The 17,345-nt window shown below is 37.0% G+C and overlaps 1 protein-coding gene across 9 annotated transcripts in view; it reads left to right on the top strand.

Annotated features, from left to right (window-relative positions):
* The window catches only part of CCDC191 (coiled-coil domain containing 191), a 101,749-nt gene that overhangs the window by 11,690 nt on the left and 72,714 nt on the right, over positions 1-17,345 (top strand). For 5 of the 9 annotated variants that reach the window (XM_044941999.2, XM_044942002.2, XM_044941998.2 and 2 more), the window contains 5 exons: positions 49-147; positions 719-862; positions 9,604-9,782; positions 11,257-11,480; positions 14,461-14,611. In XM_044941999.2, coding sequence (XP_044797934.2) covers positions 49-147; positions 719-862; positions 9,604-9,782; positions 11,257-11,480; positions 14,461-14,611 — 797 coding nt within the window. The remainder of the gene's footprint in view (positions 1-48; positions 148-718; positions 863-9,603; positions 9,783-11,256; positions 11,481-14,460; positions 14,612-17,345) is intronic. The other 4 variants (XM_006073668.4, XM_006073667.4, XM_044942015.2 and 1 more) reach the window with 2 other exon arrangements.

Below are 17,345 nucleotides of genomic sequence, written 5' to 3'. Positions count from 1 at the left end.
CTGCATATCTGAGGTTATTGATATTTCTCCTGGCCATCTTGATTCCAGCTTGTGCTTCATCCAGCCCAGCGTTCCTCATGATGTACTCTGCATATAAGTTGTTGGAGGCAAAAATGGCTCCAGTCACTGCCAGATATCCACGGGGAGGCAAGTTCACCTCTGATCTAGAACCACTGCTCCAACCCTGATCCCTGCAATACTTCTTCCACCTCATCTCCAACAACCCTCACTTCACTCATTCCTCCAGCCATTCCACCTTCTGTTTCTCCAGTACACTAAACACTCTCCAGCCTTAGGGACTTTGCACTTGTTTTTTTCTCTGCATGGAATCATGTTCCCTTATATAGCCATGTGGCTCACTCCCTCACCTCCTTCTCTTCTTTGCTCAGATGTCTTCCCAGTGAGGTCTCCCTTGACCACCCAGTTAATTTAAAACTATCAACACCTGCCTTCCATTTCTTGTACACTATTTCTCCTTCTTCTACTCTGTCTTTCTGACTTACTGGTTCTTTGTCTCTCTTCCCCAGTTAGAATGTAAGCTTCAAGGTGATGGGTTTCATTTTCCCTGTTTTGTTCACGGCTATACTCCCTGTATCTAGAGCAGTACTTGACACATGATAGTGCTCAAGAAACATTTATTGAATGAATGAAGATAGCAAATGAAGAAAGTCTTTGAAGTAACTGAAATATTAAAAAGATGTCTTTGTCTTATTGATAGCTCAGGAATTGGTCAATGACTGGTTAGATACCAAACTTAAGCAAGAACTAACAAGTGATGGGGACAATGATGCTGAAGACACTGTGTCCAGTATCCCTCCTGTGCCAGAAGCCAGTGGACATTTGAAATATGACAGGTTTGATGGTAAGAACTTACTTGATTGTTCTAAGCTTTAACATCAATGATGGTTCCAAGAAATCTTTTTAATTGTTCTGAATAATAAATAATATGTTATTTGACTTTTCTGTCTTTTGCTTAGTTTTGTAATTGGCTTTAAGTTTTCTTGATTCACTTTAAATTACTTATCTATAGGTCAGTAAATTCGTTGTGATTTTTAAAAAGTAAGATATTATATTATTTCTAATTCTTCTTATGATTTGGGCTTCCCTTGTAGCTCAGTTGGTAAAGAATCTGCCTGCAATGCAGGAGACCTGGGTTCAATTTCTGGGTTGGGAAGATCCCCTGGAGAAGGAAATGGCAGCCCACTCCAGTATTCTTGCCTGGAGAATCTCATGGACAGAGGAGCCTGGCCGTCTACAGCCCATGGCATTGCAAGAGTCAGACACTACTTAGTGACTAAACCACCGTGATTATAACAGCAATTAATGCTGATTAAGAAGCCTCTTTCCATTGGATGACCGTTTACTCTGATGGCTGTTTCAATGTTTTACCATATTTAAACACTGACATACATACCATTTTGTATTTATAAAATGTTTCAAATATCTTTATAAGGGAGGTTATTACTTATATACAGAGCCAGTGTCAGACAAGGTACATAGCTAACTTGTGAGGATTCATCAGTTGTACTCCGAGTCTAAGATTTTTTCTCTAAGCATAAGGGTAGGCATAGTGATGGTGGGGGCAGCTCCCCTTGCATGACTCAGGCACCCCTGGTGAACTCATCTTGCAGCATTTCCCTTGTTTAGGACTCTACAGTCACAAAGGCATGAGCTCTTAAAGTTAAGGGACTCCTCAATATCACCTAATCTGATTTACTCTCTTCACCCCCTCAGACAGAGGTTCTTCCGAAGTGTCCCTTATATGGGATAATATAATCTCTGCCTAAACACTTCCAGGATAGAGGGCCTGCACTCTGGGAAGAGCCCATTCAGCTGTTTTGAGGCTCTAATCTTCATAAATTCTTTCTTTTTTAGGAAAAATTAGTTTCTTGTCCTCATCTTTTACCCTTTAGTGCAACAGAAAATATTGATATCATTTTCTCTCTCTCTCAAGAATAGTCTTCTCTTTTTTTGTGGGAGTTGTAATCATATCTGAACCTCCATATAGGTCAGTGTTCCTAGGTTAAATAGCACCAGTACTTTCAGAAGTTCTTTATATCACATTGTTTCAGATATACTGATTGCCACCTTTAGATACTTTTGTAGTTTAGTGATGTTGTTATTAGAGTGAAGCATTTCAGTACTTAGTATTTATTCTAAAGTGTGTCTGAAACATAATGAAACTGCTACTTTCTTTCATATGGTGCTAATAGATCTAATTATATCTCTACTCAGATTTGTTATTACCTTCTAGTATTGTACTAGGCCTCACTCATTTTATGCTTGTAGTGTTACTTTTTTGGGGGATCAAAGCATTGAACAAAAATATTACCTAGCCATTAAAAAAGAATGTTTATCAAAATTATTAACTAACATATGATTATCTCAATAGGTAAAGAAAAAATACTTGACAAAATCAATTCCTGATTAAAACTCAGCAATCTAGTAATAAAAGGTAAATTCTTCAACCTGACAAAAGGCATTTATACACATGACACATACAGAAAACAAATACCAAAATGATGAACATAAATCCTACCTTATCAAAAATTGCATTATATATAAATGGATTAAACATTCCAATCAAAAGATGTAGACTGACAGAATGAACTTATAATTATGACCTTACTATATGCTGTTTCAAGAGACACAATCTAGGGTCAAAGACACAAACAGGTTGAAAGTAAAAGGCTGGAAAAAGATGTACTGTGCAAACAATAACCACAAAGGAGTGACAGCAGCTTACTAACCTCAGAAAAAATAAGCTCAAGATAAAAAATTGTTACTCAGGACAAGGAAGGGCATTCTATGGTAATAAAAGGGTCAATCCATGAAGAAAACATAACAAGGATGAACATATATATACTTAAAAAAAGAGCCTCAAAGTAAGTGAAGCACAAACTGACAAAATTAAAGGGAGAAATAGATCATTCAGAAATAACACTTGGCGACTTTAGTACCCCATTTTTTTTTTTTTAAACTTTACATAATTGTATTAGTTTTTCCAAATATCAAAATGAATCTGCCACAGGTATACATGTGTTCCCCATCCTGAACCCTCCTCCCTCCCCATTCCATCCCTCTGGGTCATCCCAGTGCACCAGCCCCAAGCATCCAGTATCGTGCATCGAACCTGGACTGGCAACTCGTTTCATACATGATATTTTACATGTTTCAATGCCATTCTCCCAAATCTTCCCACCCTCTCCCTCTCTCACAGAGTCCATAAGACTGTTCTATACATCAGTGTCTCTTTTGCTGTCTCGTACACAGGGTTATTGTTACCATCTTTCTAAATTCCATATATATGCATTAGTATACTGTATTGGTGTTTCTGTTTCTGGCTTACTTCACTCTGTATAATAGGCTCCAGTTTCATCCACCTCATTAGAACTGATTCAAATGTATTCTTTTTAATGGCTGAGTAAATACTCCATTGTGTATATGTACCACAGCTTTCTTATCCATTCATCTGCTGATGGACATCTAGGTTGCTTCCACGTCCTGGCTATTATAAACAGTGCTGCGATGAACATTGGGGTACACGTGTCTCTTTCCCTTCTGGTTTCCTCAGTGTGTATGCCCAGCAGTGGGATTGCTGGATGATAAGGCAGTTCTATTTCCAGTTTTTTAAGGAATCTCCACACTGTCCTCCATAGTGGCTGTACTAGTTTGCATTCCCACCAACAGTGCAAGAGGGTTCCCTTTTCTCCACACCCTCTCCAGCATTTATTGCTTGTAGACTTTTGGATCGCAGCCATTCTGACTGGTGTGAAATGGTACCTCATAGTGGTTTTGATTTGCATTTCTCTGTGATGTTGAGTGATGTGATGTTGAGCATCTTTTCATGTGTTTGTTAGCCATCTGTATGTCTTCTTTGGAGAAATGTCTATTTAGTTCTTTGGCCCATTTTTTGATTGGGTCATTTATTTTTCTGGAGTTGAGCTGTAGGAGTTGCTTGTATATTCTCGAGATTAGTTGTTTGTCAGTTGCTTCATTTGCTATTATCTTCTCCCATTCTGAAGGCTGTCTTTTCACCTTGCTAATAGTTTCCTTTGATGTGCAGAAGCTTTTAAGGTTAATTAGGTCCCATTTGTTTATTTTTGCTTTTATTTCCAATATTCTGGGAGGTGGGTCATAGAGGATCCTGCTGTGATGTATGTCAGAGAGTGTTTTGCCTATGTTCTCCTCTAGGAGTTTTATAGTTTCTGGTCTTACATTTAGATCTTTAATCCATTTTGAGTTTATTTTTGTGTATGGTGTTAGAAAGTGTTCTAGTTTCATTCTTTTACAAGTGGTTGACCAGATTTCCCAGCACCACTTGTTAAAGAGATTGTCTTTAATCCATTGTATATTCTTGCCTCCTTTGTCAAAGATAAGGTGTCCATATGTGCGTGGATTTATCTCTGGGCTTTCTATTTTGTTCCATTGATCTATATTTCTGTCTTTGTGCCAGTACCATACTGTCTTGATAACTGTGGCTTTGTAGTAGAGCCTGAAGTCAGGTAGGTTGATTCCTCCAGTTCCATTCTTCTTTCTCAAGATCGCTTTGGCTATTCGAGGTTTTTTGTATTTCCATACAAATTGTGAAATTATTTGTTCTAGCTCTGTGAAGAATGCTGTTGGTAGCTTGATAAGGATTGCATTGAATCTATAGATTGCTTTGGGTAGTATACTCATTTTCACTATATTGATTCTTCCCATCCATGAACATGGTATATTTCTCCATCTGTTAGTGTCCTCTTTGATTTCTTTCACCAGTGTTTTATAGTTTTCTATATATAGGTCTTTAGTTTCTTTAGGTAGATATATTCCTAAGTATTTTATTCTTTCCGTTGCAATGGTGAATGGAATTGTTTCCTTAATTTCTCTTTCTGTTTTCTCATTATTAGTGTATAGGAATGCAAGGGATTTCTGGGTGTTGATTTTATATCCTGCAACTTTACTATAGTCATTGATTAGTTCTAGTAATTTTCTGGTGGAGTCTTTAGGGTTTTCTATGTAGAGGATCATGTCATCTGCAAACAGTGAGAGTTTTACTTCTTCTTTTCCAAATTGGATTCCTTTTATTTCTTTTTCTGCTCTGATTGCTGTGGCCAAAACTTCCAAAACTATGTTGAATAGTAATGGTGAAAGTGGGCACCCTTGTCTTTTTCCTGACTTTAGAGGAAATGCTTTCAATTTTTCACCATTGAGGATGATGTTTGCTGTGGGTTTGTCATATATAGCTTTTATTATGTTGAGGTATGTTCCTTCTATTCCTGCTTTCTGGAGAGTTTTTATCATAAATGGATGTTGAATTTTGTCAAAGGCTTTCTCTGCATCTATTGAGATAATCATATGGTTTTTATTTTTCAATTTGTTAATGTGGTGTATTACATTGATTGATTTGCAGATATTGAAGAATCCTTGCATCCCTGGGATAAAGCCCACTTGATCATGGTGTATGATCTTTTTAATGTGTTGTTGGATTCTGATTGCTAGAATTTTGTTAAGGATTTTTGCATCTATGTTCATCAGTGATATTGGCCTGTAGTTTCTTTTTTTGTGGGATCTTTGTCAGGTTTTGATATTAGGGTGATGGTGGCCTCATAGAATGAGTTTGGAAGTTTACCATCCTCTGCAATTTTCTGGAAGAGTTTGAGCAGGATAGGTGTTAGCTCTTCTCTAAATTTTTGGTAGAATTCAGCTGTGAAGCCGTCTGGACCTGGGCTTTTGTTTGCTGGAAGATTTTTTATTACAGTTTCAATTTCCGTGCTTGTGATGGGTCTGTTAAGATTTTCTATTTCTTCCTGATCGAGTTTTGGAAAGTTGTACTTTTCTAAGAATTTGTCCATTTCTTCCACATTGTCCATTTTATTGGCATATAATTGTTGATAGTAGTCTCTTATGATCCTTTGTATTTCTGTGTTGTCTGTTGTGATCTCTCCATTTTCATTTCTAATTTTATTGATTTGATTTTTCTCCCTTTGTTTCTTGATGAGTCTGGCTAGTGGTTTGTCAATTTTATTTATCCTTTCAAAAAACCAGCTTTTGGTTTTGTTGATTTTTGCTATGATATCTTTTGTTTCTTTTGCATTTATTTCTGCTCTAAGTTTTAAGATTTCTTTCCTTCTACTAACCCTGGGGTTCTTCATTTCTTCCTTTTCTAGTTGCTTTAGGTGTAGAGTTAGGTTATTTATTTGACTTTTTTCTTGTTTCTTGAGGTGTGCCTGTATTGCTATGAACTTTCCCCTTAGGACTGCTTTTACCATGTCCCACAGGTTTTGGGTTGTTGTGTTTTCATTTTCATTCGTTTCTATGCAAATTTTGATTTCTTTTTTGATTTCTTCTGTGATGTGTTAGTTATTCAGCAGCGTGTTGTTCAGCCTCCATATGTTGGAATTTTTAATAGTTTTTCTCTTGTAATTGAGATCTAATCTTACTGCATTGTGGTCAGAAAAGATGCTTGGAATGATTTCTATTTTTTTGAATTTACCAAGGCTAGCTTTATGGCCCAGGATGTGATCTATCCTGGAGAAGGTTCCATGTGTGCTTGAGAAAAAGGTGAAATTCATTGTTTTGGGATGAAATGTCCTATAGATATCAATTAGGTCTAACTGGTCTATTGTATCATTTAAAGTTTGTGTTTCCTTGTTAATTTTCTGTTTAGTTGATCTATCCATAGGTGTGAGTGGGGTATTAAAGTCTCCCACTATTATTGTGTTATTGTTAATTTCTCCTTTCATACTTGTTAGCATTTGTCTTACATACTGAGGTGCTCCCGTGTTGGGTGCATGTATATTTATAATTGTTATATCTTCTTCTTGGATTGATCCTTTGATCATTATGTAGTGACCATCTTTGTCTCTTTTCACAGCCTTTGTTTTAAAGTCTATTTTATCTGATATGAGTATTGCTACTCCTGCTTTCTTTTGGTCCCTATTTGCATGGAAAATCTTTTTCCAGCCCTTCACTTTCAGTCTGTATGTGTCCCCTGTTTTGGGGTGGGTCTCTTGTAGACAACATATGTAGGGGTCTTGTTTTTGTATCCATTCAGCCAGTCTTTGTCTTTTGGTTGGGGCATTCAACCCATTTACGTTTAAGGTAATTACTGATAAGTATGATCCCGTTGCCATTTACTTTATTGTTTGGGGTTCGAATTTATACACTGTTTTTGTGTTTCCTGTCTAGAGAATATCCTTTAGTATTTGTTGGAGAGCTGGTTTGGTGGTGCAGAATTCTCTCAGCTTTTGCTTGTCTGAAAAGCTTTTGATTTCTCCTTCATACTTGAATGAGATCCTTGCTGGGTACAATAATCTGGGCTGTAGGTTATTTTCTTTCATCATTTTAAGTATGTCTTGCCATTCCCTCCTGGCTTGAAGAGTTTCTGTTGAAAGATCAGCTGTTATCCTTATGGGTATTTCCTTGTGTGTTATTTGTTGTTTTTCCCTTGCTGCTTTTAATATTTGTTCTTTGTGTTTGATCTTTGTTAATTTGATTAATATGTGTCTTGGGGTGTTTCGCCTTGGGTTTATCCTGTTTGGGACTCTCTGGGTTTCTTGGACTTGGGTGATTATTTCTTTCCCCATTTTAGGGACGTTTTCAACTATTATCTCCTTAAGTATTTTCTCATGGTCTTTCTTTTTGTCTTCTTCTTCTGGGACCCCTATGATTCGAATGTTGTAGCGTTTAATATTGTCCTGGAGGTCTCTGAGATTGTCCTCATTTCTTCTAATTCGTTTTTCTTTTATCCTCTCTGATTCATTTATTTCTACCATTCTATCTTCTAATTCACTAATCCTATCTTCTGCCTCTGTTATTCTACTATTTGTTGCCTCCAGAGTGTTTTTAATTTCACTTATTGCATTATTCATTATATATTGACTCTTTTTTATTTCTTCTAAGTCCTTGTTAAACCTTTCTTGCATCTTCTCAATCCTTGCCTCCAGGCTGTTTATCTGTGATTCCATTTTAATTTCAAGATTTTGGATCAATTTCACTATCATTATTCGGAATTCTTTATCAGGTAGATTCCCTATCTCTTCCTCTTTTGTTTGGTTTGGTGGGCATTTATCCTGTTCCTTTATCTGCTGGGTATTCCTCTGTCTCTTCATCTTGTTTAAATTGCTGAGTTTGGGGTGTCCTTTCTGTATTCTGGCAGTTTGTGGAGTTCTCTTTATTGTGGCGTTTCTTCGCTGTGTGTGGGTTTGTACAGGTGGCTTGTCAAGGTTTCCTGGTTAGGGAAGCTTGTGTCGATGTTCTGGTGGATGGAGCTGTATTTCTTCTCTCTCCTTTCGAAGAGTTGGGTTGCTTTTCTGGGTGCCTGATGTCCTCTGCCGGCATTCAGAAGTTGTTTTGAGGAATTTACTCGACGTTTAAGTGCTCTTTTGATGAATTTGTGGGGGAGAAAGTGTTCTCCCCGTCCTACTCCTCCGCCATCTTGGCTCCTCCCCCTCTAGTACCCCATTTTTGATAATGCATAGAATTAAACAGAACATCAGCAAGAAAAATATTCAGTATCACTAGGCATTAGGAAAAAGCAAATTAAAATTACAATCAGTAACCACTATGAAACTATTAAAATGGCTTAATTAAAAAACTGATCATACCAAGTCTTGGTAGGGATGTGGAGAAACTGGAGCACTCCTACACTGCTGGTGAGAGTGAGAAATTGTATAACCACTTTGGCAAACAGTTTGACAATTTCTTAAAAAGTTAAGCATGTACTTATCATATGATCCAACCATTCCACTCCCAGGCATTTTCCCAAGAGAAAAGAAACCATATATTCGTACAAAGACTTGTACACAAATGTTAATAACAACTTTATTTGTAATAGCCCAATCTGAAAACAATCCAAATGTCTATTCCAGATGAGAAAAATGAATTAATGGTGGTATGTCCATACAGTGGAATACTACTCAGCAGTAAAAAGGGATACACTATTGATACAACAACATGAATGAACCTCAGAATAATTATAATGAGTTTAAAAAAGCATGGCCAAAAAGAATACATAGTATATAATTTAAGTGATACCAAATTCTGGATAACATAAACTAATCTTTTGGCAGAAAGCAGGGCTGGGATTATCTTTGGGATACAGCAAAAAGCATGGGAAGAACTTAGAGGAAGAGATTGCAGACCAGCATGAGGACCCTTTTGCAGCTGACAGACAAATGCATTATCTTGATTGTAATGATGTTTACTGGTATCTATATATGTCAAAGCTTACTGTAGACTTTAAATATTTATAAGTTTATTGTATGTTAGTTATACCACAGTAAAGCCTTTTTCACAAAGAGCACTGGAGTCGTCAAGGACGTTTAAATCCTTGTAATACAAATGTAAAAGTAGTATCTTTTAAATTTGGCAGTGAGGAAGTTAGTGACTTGGGTGAAGGCAGTTCCTCATGAGCGGAGGTTTTTTCCTCTTAGTTAAAGGTAGTTGCTGAGGGTTGTACTCATCCAATTGGCATTATCAGTTACTATTTATTGAACTCACAGCTTTGTATTTTTATTGTATCAGGATTATTTATATAAATATGGAAATTATACTAAAATTAAATTTAAAACAATTCTTTTGATTTTCCCTTTTTTGTTGTTGTTCTGTTTCCCCCAGATTTATGTGGTTATTTGGAGGAAGAAGATGAAAGTACCACTGTTCAAAAATTCATAGACCATCTGCTCCATAAAGACGTGGTGGATTCTGGGATATTGGAAGATCTTGGAATGAATGAAAACCAAGACAAGAAGTGGCAGAAGGATCCTCGTCTTACCATGGAGATGAGACATAAGCAGGTGGGAGGGAAAAGCAAAATTAAAATGGATAACAGGAAGCAATCTTGGTGTAACACATTTAATAAGCTTAAATAAAGACTTAGGCTTTATTGTGAAAAAGGGTGCCATCTGTGGTTTGGTTAGAAAGAATAAAAATAAAATATAAGAACTTCAGAAGAAAAATAATGCTCATAAACTGAGGATAGGAAACAATTTAAGAAAACCAAAAAGAGGAATAATTGATTTTGACCAAGAGAGTGGTGAGCTAAGCTTTATTAGTTTGGATGTGGTACTTCCTATTATAAATATGTAGATTGGGTTTTGCTTGAATTTGGTTTTTGAATTGCAGTGTCAAGATATTAATATCACGAATATTCTGGTAGTTATAATTCTTTCCTAGACAGTGGAAAAATTTACTCATTTTGTGATTATAATTTGAAAGGGAGGACAGAGCTGAATTAAATCTAGTTCATCTGTTTTGAATTAGAAAGGCATATGGGAACTTGCTTTTCTCCAAAGGGAATAGTAGGTTATAGGAAAAAGATTCATCTCAACACTTTGTAGAGGAGCTTCAGAAAGTCAGAATGACCAAGTCTTTCCCATATGTCCAGAACCAAGACCAGACTAGAATTAATGTCTGTATGTGTGTGTGCTGTCTTTTTGTAATACTGAATTTCTGATTACTTTAAACCATAAGTTATGCTGAAGCAGCACTAAGGATGTTAGAGAAACTGGGGTAGAAGTATGAGCCTGGTTGGGATTTATGAAGAAAGATGGGGAAATGGCTCATTAAGAGCCATTAGCTAGAAGTCTTATCACAGCTGGAGAATAAGATAAGGGTAAAGTTAAGTGAAACAGGAAGGAAAGGACCACTTTCTAATTCATAGCTAGTTAAGCCTCTAAAGAATTAATGAATTTGAAATAAAAATGATTATGCTTATTCAGAAATGTCTGTGAGGTTCATGATTTTTATTTCCAAATATGATCCAGAATCACTGATAAATTTAAATAAAGGTAGAATTGAATAAAAGGTCGTGATGTTTCTGAAGTCAGTAAATATACTGACTGTTCTAGCCTTTACAAAATAACCTATTAAAAATACCCTTATCCTTTCTTAAATTATAATTAGTGTACAGACAGAGCCTAAACCTAAATAAATAACAGTAATGTACACCTTGGAAGATCTTACGGATAGGAAATCATTACTAAACAAGAATCCAGAACTTGGCATACAACCCATTCGATTTCAACTTTTTCATGGTGCAGATAATTCCCAAATTGTCTGGGGTTGTCTTTCCTGACTTCATTTAAAACTTTGTATTGGCCATTACCCAGTAAACAAATGAACTTCCCCTCTTTTTCTGATAAACAGTGGGGTTCTGGGCCGGCATGTTTCAATGTAGTTGTATTCTGAACTTCAAAATGTGTTCTTAGGTTTTGCATATCCCTTTCTACTTGAAAGGCTGCATCTCAACCTCGATGTATTCTTTTCAAGGTAAAAGAAAATCGCTTAAGACGTGAGAAAGAACTGGAGCGCCAGAGAATTGAAAAGACCCTGAAAAAATCGGCGTTCTTAGAGGCTCAGTATCTGGTGCGAGAAGAGAAGAAAAGGAAGGCTCTAGAGGCCAAGAAAGAGGAGGAGGAGATTCAAAGGGAGATGGTAAAGCTGCGGAGGGAGATAATTGAGAGGCGACGCACAGTGGAAGAAGCATGGAAAATGTAAGCCAGCCGTGATAAGCAGCGTGAAGTTTTTTTGTTTAAGCAGTCATTTTGGAAGTACTCTAAAGTTTTTTAAAATGTACCAACAATGCAATAACAAGACACAAAAGAGAAATCGCCCACTATTCCATCATCTTAACAAGTTAGCTATTTTCATTTTTCCATGTTTCCTCCTGGTCTTGGTTCCTTTAGGTACTTAATTGCAACCATAAAATACATTTAATTTGTCTTTCTGCTTGTTGTAATTACCACATTGCCTGGAGTCCTAAGGTCTGTATTTTACTCCATTGAGTTCCTATACCATAATTTATGTAATGACCTCCACTCCTCATACTGGTAAGCATTTCAGCTAATTTCAGATTTTTCACCAGTACGAAGCATCCTTAAGCATAGAGTGTTTTCATTCTTTTGAATTATGTTCTTAGGTGTGTAATTACTGAGTTAAATGTGTAGACTTTTATGACTCTTGAAACATTGCCTAATTCATTTCCCAATGGGTTGTACTTATTTACATGACTACTGGCAGTGGGCTGCACTCAGCATTGGAGGAGGTCATCACTTTCAATATTTTTACACTTCTCATAGGTATCTTGTTGGTTAGTTTGCATCTGTTTGTGTACCTGAATGTTTTTAAGGTTGAAAATGTTTCCTTATGCACATTTTCTAAATTTGCCTCATTCTGTTGTGAATTGCCTCAGTGTCCCATCTTCAGATAATCATACAGAGAGTCACCATGGCCTTACTGCCACTGATAAAGAAAAAAAATATCTGATAAAAGAGGGAAGTCAAAATAGTCCTCACAGGATGTAGTTCTGTTGTGGGTCTTCAGGCAGAGAATGAGCTTCATAAGTGGAATTTCTAATGTATTTATTCTGAGAAACAGCACTGATGCATAAACTACAGAAGCCTAAGGACAACGTGCCCGAAGTGCCTGAATACTCAAAGCCAGGAACACCTATTAGATAATCCTTACCACCCCCATCCGCCTATGCAGCTTTTCCCCCTGTGTTCCTGATTGCTCTCATCCCACCCAGTTTAAATCAGCTCAGCAGTGGACGTGCATTTCATTCTTTCAAGTGCCAGGCTCAGGCCTCCTCCAGATGCCCTTCCTTTTAGAAAGCAATCACCAGTGTTTTAGTGAGTTCTTGCTAAGGTCAGCCTTGCTCTTCAGATTGCTCTCAAGCCCTGACAAATCTGGGCTGACCTAAAATAAATTGTGAAAACAACATTTGATGGTAGCCAGAAGCTCTGCTCACAGTGGGCACTCCACAGACGTTCACTCACCAGACATTTCTCTTAAAAGTTAAAAGCTTATCCACGGATACAGTGAGACAGGGAACATGCAGTCCTCCTAGGTGAACAAACTGATTTAAATGTTCCAGAAAGCAATTTGGTGATAAACTATAAGAGCCATGAAAAATGTTATTATCACTTGACCTGGAAATTCCAGTCCTAGGAAAACTACCCTAAATAAATAATCAGAAATCCAAATATTTATACACAAAGATAGTGAAAATAACATTATATATAGTAATAAATATTGGAGAAATTAATAAATACTAGTTGTACAATGAAACAGCACTGACGTGTTATCAGTGTTTTTTTCTGGGTAGAAATATGTAGGGCGAACGTGCTGACCACTACACTCTAGAAATGTTGCCTGGGTAGAAATATGGATGTCCTTTATACCTCTCCAGTTTTTCACAGCGAGCAGATACTGCTTTCATAACAGATACATATTTTGATGTTATTTTTAAAAATTAGATCCATGGTATTAATATTAGAACTATATTTCTTTTAATGCCCACTGTGATCTGCCTGTAACTAATATAACACTGTTATGGCGTTAGTAAGTTGGGAAAGTCAGTGAAATGTTATTGTTGGTAGGGCTTTTTAATTTATTTGTAAAGTAGCCTACATCTGTTCCGTTGAATAGTTTCAAAAGTGTCTTCTCTAAGAAGTTTATTAATTACAAGGGGAAAAATAGCAACTTTACACTGGAAAAGCTACCTTAACCAAGTGATGGTTCATATCCCCAGTAATAAGATGTAACTTTGTGTGCTCCCATAGGATATATGATAATTAATGAATAAATATCTTTAGATTATTCTGGCATCCCTCTCTCAATTTGAGTTTCCGCCACTGTAAAATGAAATTCAGAGAGACTAGGCAACTCTCCAGAGTTTTCACAGCTGGTTGTGGCAGAGCCCATGAATCCTGATTCCTGGCAGATGCTGTCTCTACTACATCACTGATAAAATGTATACCTTATACACGTACACATACCTCTACAGTTTAATACACTCCGATAAGAAGGCAATGGTTAAGAGCTGGCTTGGATTGGTGAGGGTAAAGGGATGACCTGAATGAGAAAGAAAAGATAGGTGGGTGAGCAAGAGAGAACCAGAAATTTGAGCAAAAAAGTTACTAAGAGATTCTTGTTAACTTCCCTGAAGTCCTTTTCCTCTTTGTTATTATGTTCTATTTTTTCTCTTTTCAATTATTTTTAAATTAATATAATTCCATTCTCTCCTTATTCAGTAACACCTGATTCTTTTATTATTTTTCTTCCTAGAAATCTTGTAAAAGCCTTATGATAAAAATCTCACTCCTTTCTTACCTGAGGGTCCTGTTTTATCTCCTCTTGTGAGAAGAGAGAGAACTCATGTCTGTATCAGAGGATATCTAATGGTTGTTATCTCTCAAATTTTGATCAGTATTATTCAACATTAAACTCAATGAATACACTTTACTAAAATTTCTATAAGGTTTTCTACTTTGCAGAATACATTATAACAATGTTATTTCATTTAACTGTATTTTATAAAAGAATAAACTAACTCAGAAAACTCACTCTGTAATTTTAGGCCCAGATCTAAAATTCTCTACCTTCTGATGGAAAATTCAGTGTTCATTCCACTGTGATAGATTCTAATCAAGTCTATTGTTCATACATGTAGTTTTTAATTGTTATTAATAGAGAGAAGAAGAAGCAAGAAAATGCTCCAAAAATTCCAGAGAAAGGCACATTTCAAAGTGTTCATATTCTTCTGGATGAAGAAAAAATGGCAAAAGAAAGAAAGAAGAAGCTGAAAGAGTTATTAATTCAAACTTTCAAGGAAAATCACCAGGTAGGAATTGTAACATCACTTTATTCAGCATTCTGCAGCGTAAATGACAAAGGGCTCCATCAGAGATGTGACAGTGTAACACTGAGCCCAGCTGAGTCTTGTTACAAATACCAGAACTGCCCACACCATTTGCTCTGTGCTACCCAACTGACTTAGTACATAAGGGAGCATTTCGATCTCTTATTCAGGGGCTATTCTTACATACTCTGTGTGATCCTGAGAAATTGGGATATGAATTTGGGATGTCTATTCTAAATTACCCTTTTTGGAGTAGTGTGTAAGTACTAATGTAGATCTCTGGCAGTTTGAAAGCATAGCTTCCACTTGGATAGTCTTAACTTTTATTCAGAAGAATTATTCAGAAAGTTACTTGCCTTTTGGTAGCTCAAATCCTAAACAGTAATATATCGGTGCTTCTACTTTTAATGGCATGCGTTTTATTTTGCTCTTCTATTACTTTCTTTAGTTCCACTTTTTGTAAAATTAACTGGCCAATTTTTTATTGACTACTGCGCATCCTCCCCAGGCTATTTAGACAGAAATATTTTTCAGTGAAGTAGGATCAAAGGCAATATAAATTTGCGGCTTACAATGTTTCAGGTAAAAAGAATTCCTTGGAACATTTTTAAATGAGGTCTGATGAGAAAAGACAAATACCCATGTTTTATGTCTCCAACAACAGCCACCCCATGGCCTTGGGCATTGATGAAATTCAGTGAAAGTTAATGGAATGAATGTACAAATGAATGGATTTAACAAGTGAAAAGAACGTCAGGAAGAGATTGCAGGAGCTTGATAAATGTTGTTGTTTAGTCGCTAAGTCATGTCCGACTCTCAGGGACCTCGTTGACTGTAGCCCTCCAGGCTCCTCTGTCCATGGGATTGCCTAGGCAAGAATACTGGATTGGGTTGCCATTTCCTTCTCCAGGGGATAGTCTCTATCTAGGGACTGAACCTGCATCTCCTGCTTAGCAGGCCGATTCTTTACTCCTGAGCCACCTGGAAGCCCTGCTGCTGCTGCTAAGTTACTTCAGTCGTGTCTGACTCTGTGCGACCCCATAGACGGCAGCCCACCAGGCTCTGCTGTCCCTGGGATTCTCCAGGCAAGAACACTGGAGTGGGTTGCCCCTAGGATAGACTAAAAAGGCCCCAGAAATCAATAGCAGGCATTTGGATATGACATGGATAACTAAGATATGAGGGGGAAAATAAAGTAGTCAAAGCAATTCTTTAAAAAAAAAAAAAGAGCTAGACATGTTTGATGGCAGCATTTTGGACTGTCAGGCAAGAAGTCATAACTATTCAAACGTGAAACAACAAGAGTTTGGCCAGAATTTTGGCTTTAGGAATAGGCAGAGAAAAGCATAGTAGGAGGAGATATTAAGAGTTGGGATTAACATTTTGGGAAAGATTGGCAAAGACTGTTCAATATTGTGTCCTCTATGAGACAAATGGAGTTAATGTGTCCTCCTGCAGTAACAGTTCAGATTTCTGAAAGCACATTGAAAAGGAACTAAGTGTAGAGCGGGCTCTCTTAAGAGGGCATCAGGGCAAAGGGCCATGCTTTGCTCCAGCCAGTGAGAGATGGATAAGATGTGTGTTTCCCATAACATTATTTTTTAATTTTATCCAAGTCCAACTATGCAAGAAGTGATACAGTCATCCATTGGTATTCACAGGGGGATTGGTCCAGGATCCCAAGTATTTACCAAATCTGTAGATGCTCTAATCCCTTATACAAAATAGTGTGGTATTAGCATATAACCTATTCACATACTTCTGTGTGCTTTAAATCATCTCTGGATTACTTAGAGCACCTATGTAAAAAATAAACAGAAACCTGAATTAAGTAGAGTCCAGGAGGCCAGCAGGGGGAGCTTTCATGCCCTGTGACAATAGCAGAGCCCAAAGAAGATAAACTATTTCCTGGCAAGAACTGAGCCAATGAAAAGCCATGAACTCTGCTTACTATTGGGGTTTGATCCCTGGGTTAGAAAGATTCCCTGGAGAAGAGAATGGCTACCCATTCCAGTATTCTTGCTTGGGAAATCCCGTGAACAGAGGAGCCTGGTGGGCTAGAGTCCATGGGGTCGTACGGAGTCAGACACGGCTGAACGACTAACACTTTCACCTTGACTGCTTACTACAGCCCTCCCAACATAATCTTCCCCTCTGTAAGAGTTCTCCCCTTGCTATGAAAGAACTTGAACATGGCTCACCATGGGTACAGATCCCGACTTACAGTTCTCTACTGATTCCAAATAAACCCAGAGTTTGCTGGAATAATACTTGGCAGTCTGTTTGTTCCACGTCAACACCTAATACAGCATAAATGCTATGTAAACAGTTTTAAATACAATGTAACTGCTATGCAAATAGTTTCCAGCATGGCAAATCAAGTTTTGCTTTTTGAAACTTTCTGGAATTTTTTTTTCCCCAATATTTTCTATCCACAGTTGGTTGAATCCACAGCTGTATTGCTTGGAGATACAGAGGGCTGACTGTATATGTTTCATAAAGAAGTGCTAGGTATGAATTCTAGGTACATATAAAGAGTTTTACAAAATTAGTGGCCTACTGAAACAAATTACTCAACTTTAAAAGGGTCAGATGGTATATTTAAAAATGAGACAATAAATGATCTATACTTTGCCACAGACTCTGCTTGATTTGAACATATATTTTTGAGTCTTTATTTTGAAATAATTTTAGACATGCAGAAAAATTGCAAAAA

This window comes from Bubalus bubalis, chromosome 1, assembly GCF_019923935.1.
Source record: "Bubalus bubalis isolate 160015118507 breed Murrah chromosome 1, NDDB_SH_1, whole genome shotgun sequence".
In the NCBI taxonomy this organism is placed as follows: domain Eukaryota; kingdom Metazoa; phylum Chordata; class Mammalia; order Artiodactyla; family Bovidae; genus Bubalus; species Bubalus bubalis.
This window is presented reverse-complemented; position numbering and strand designations above follow the sequence as displayed.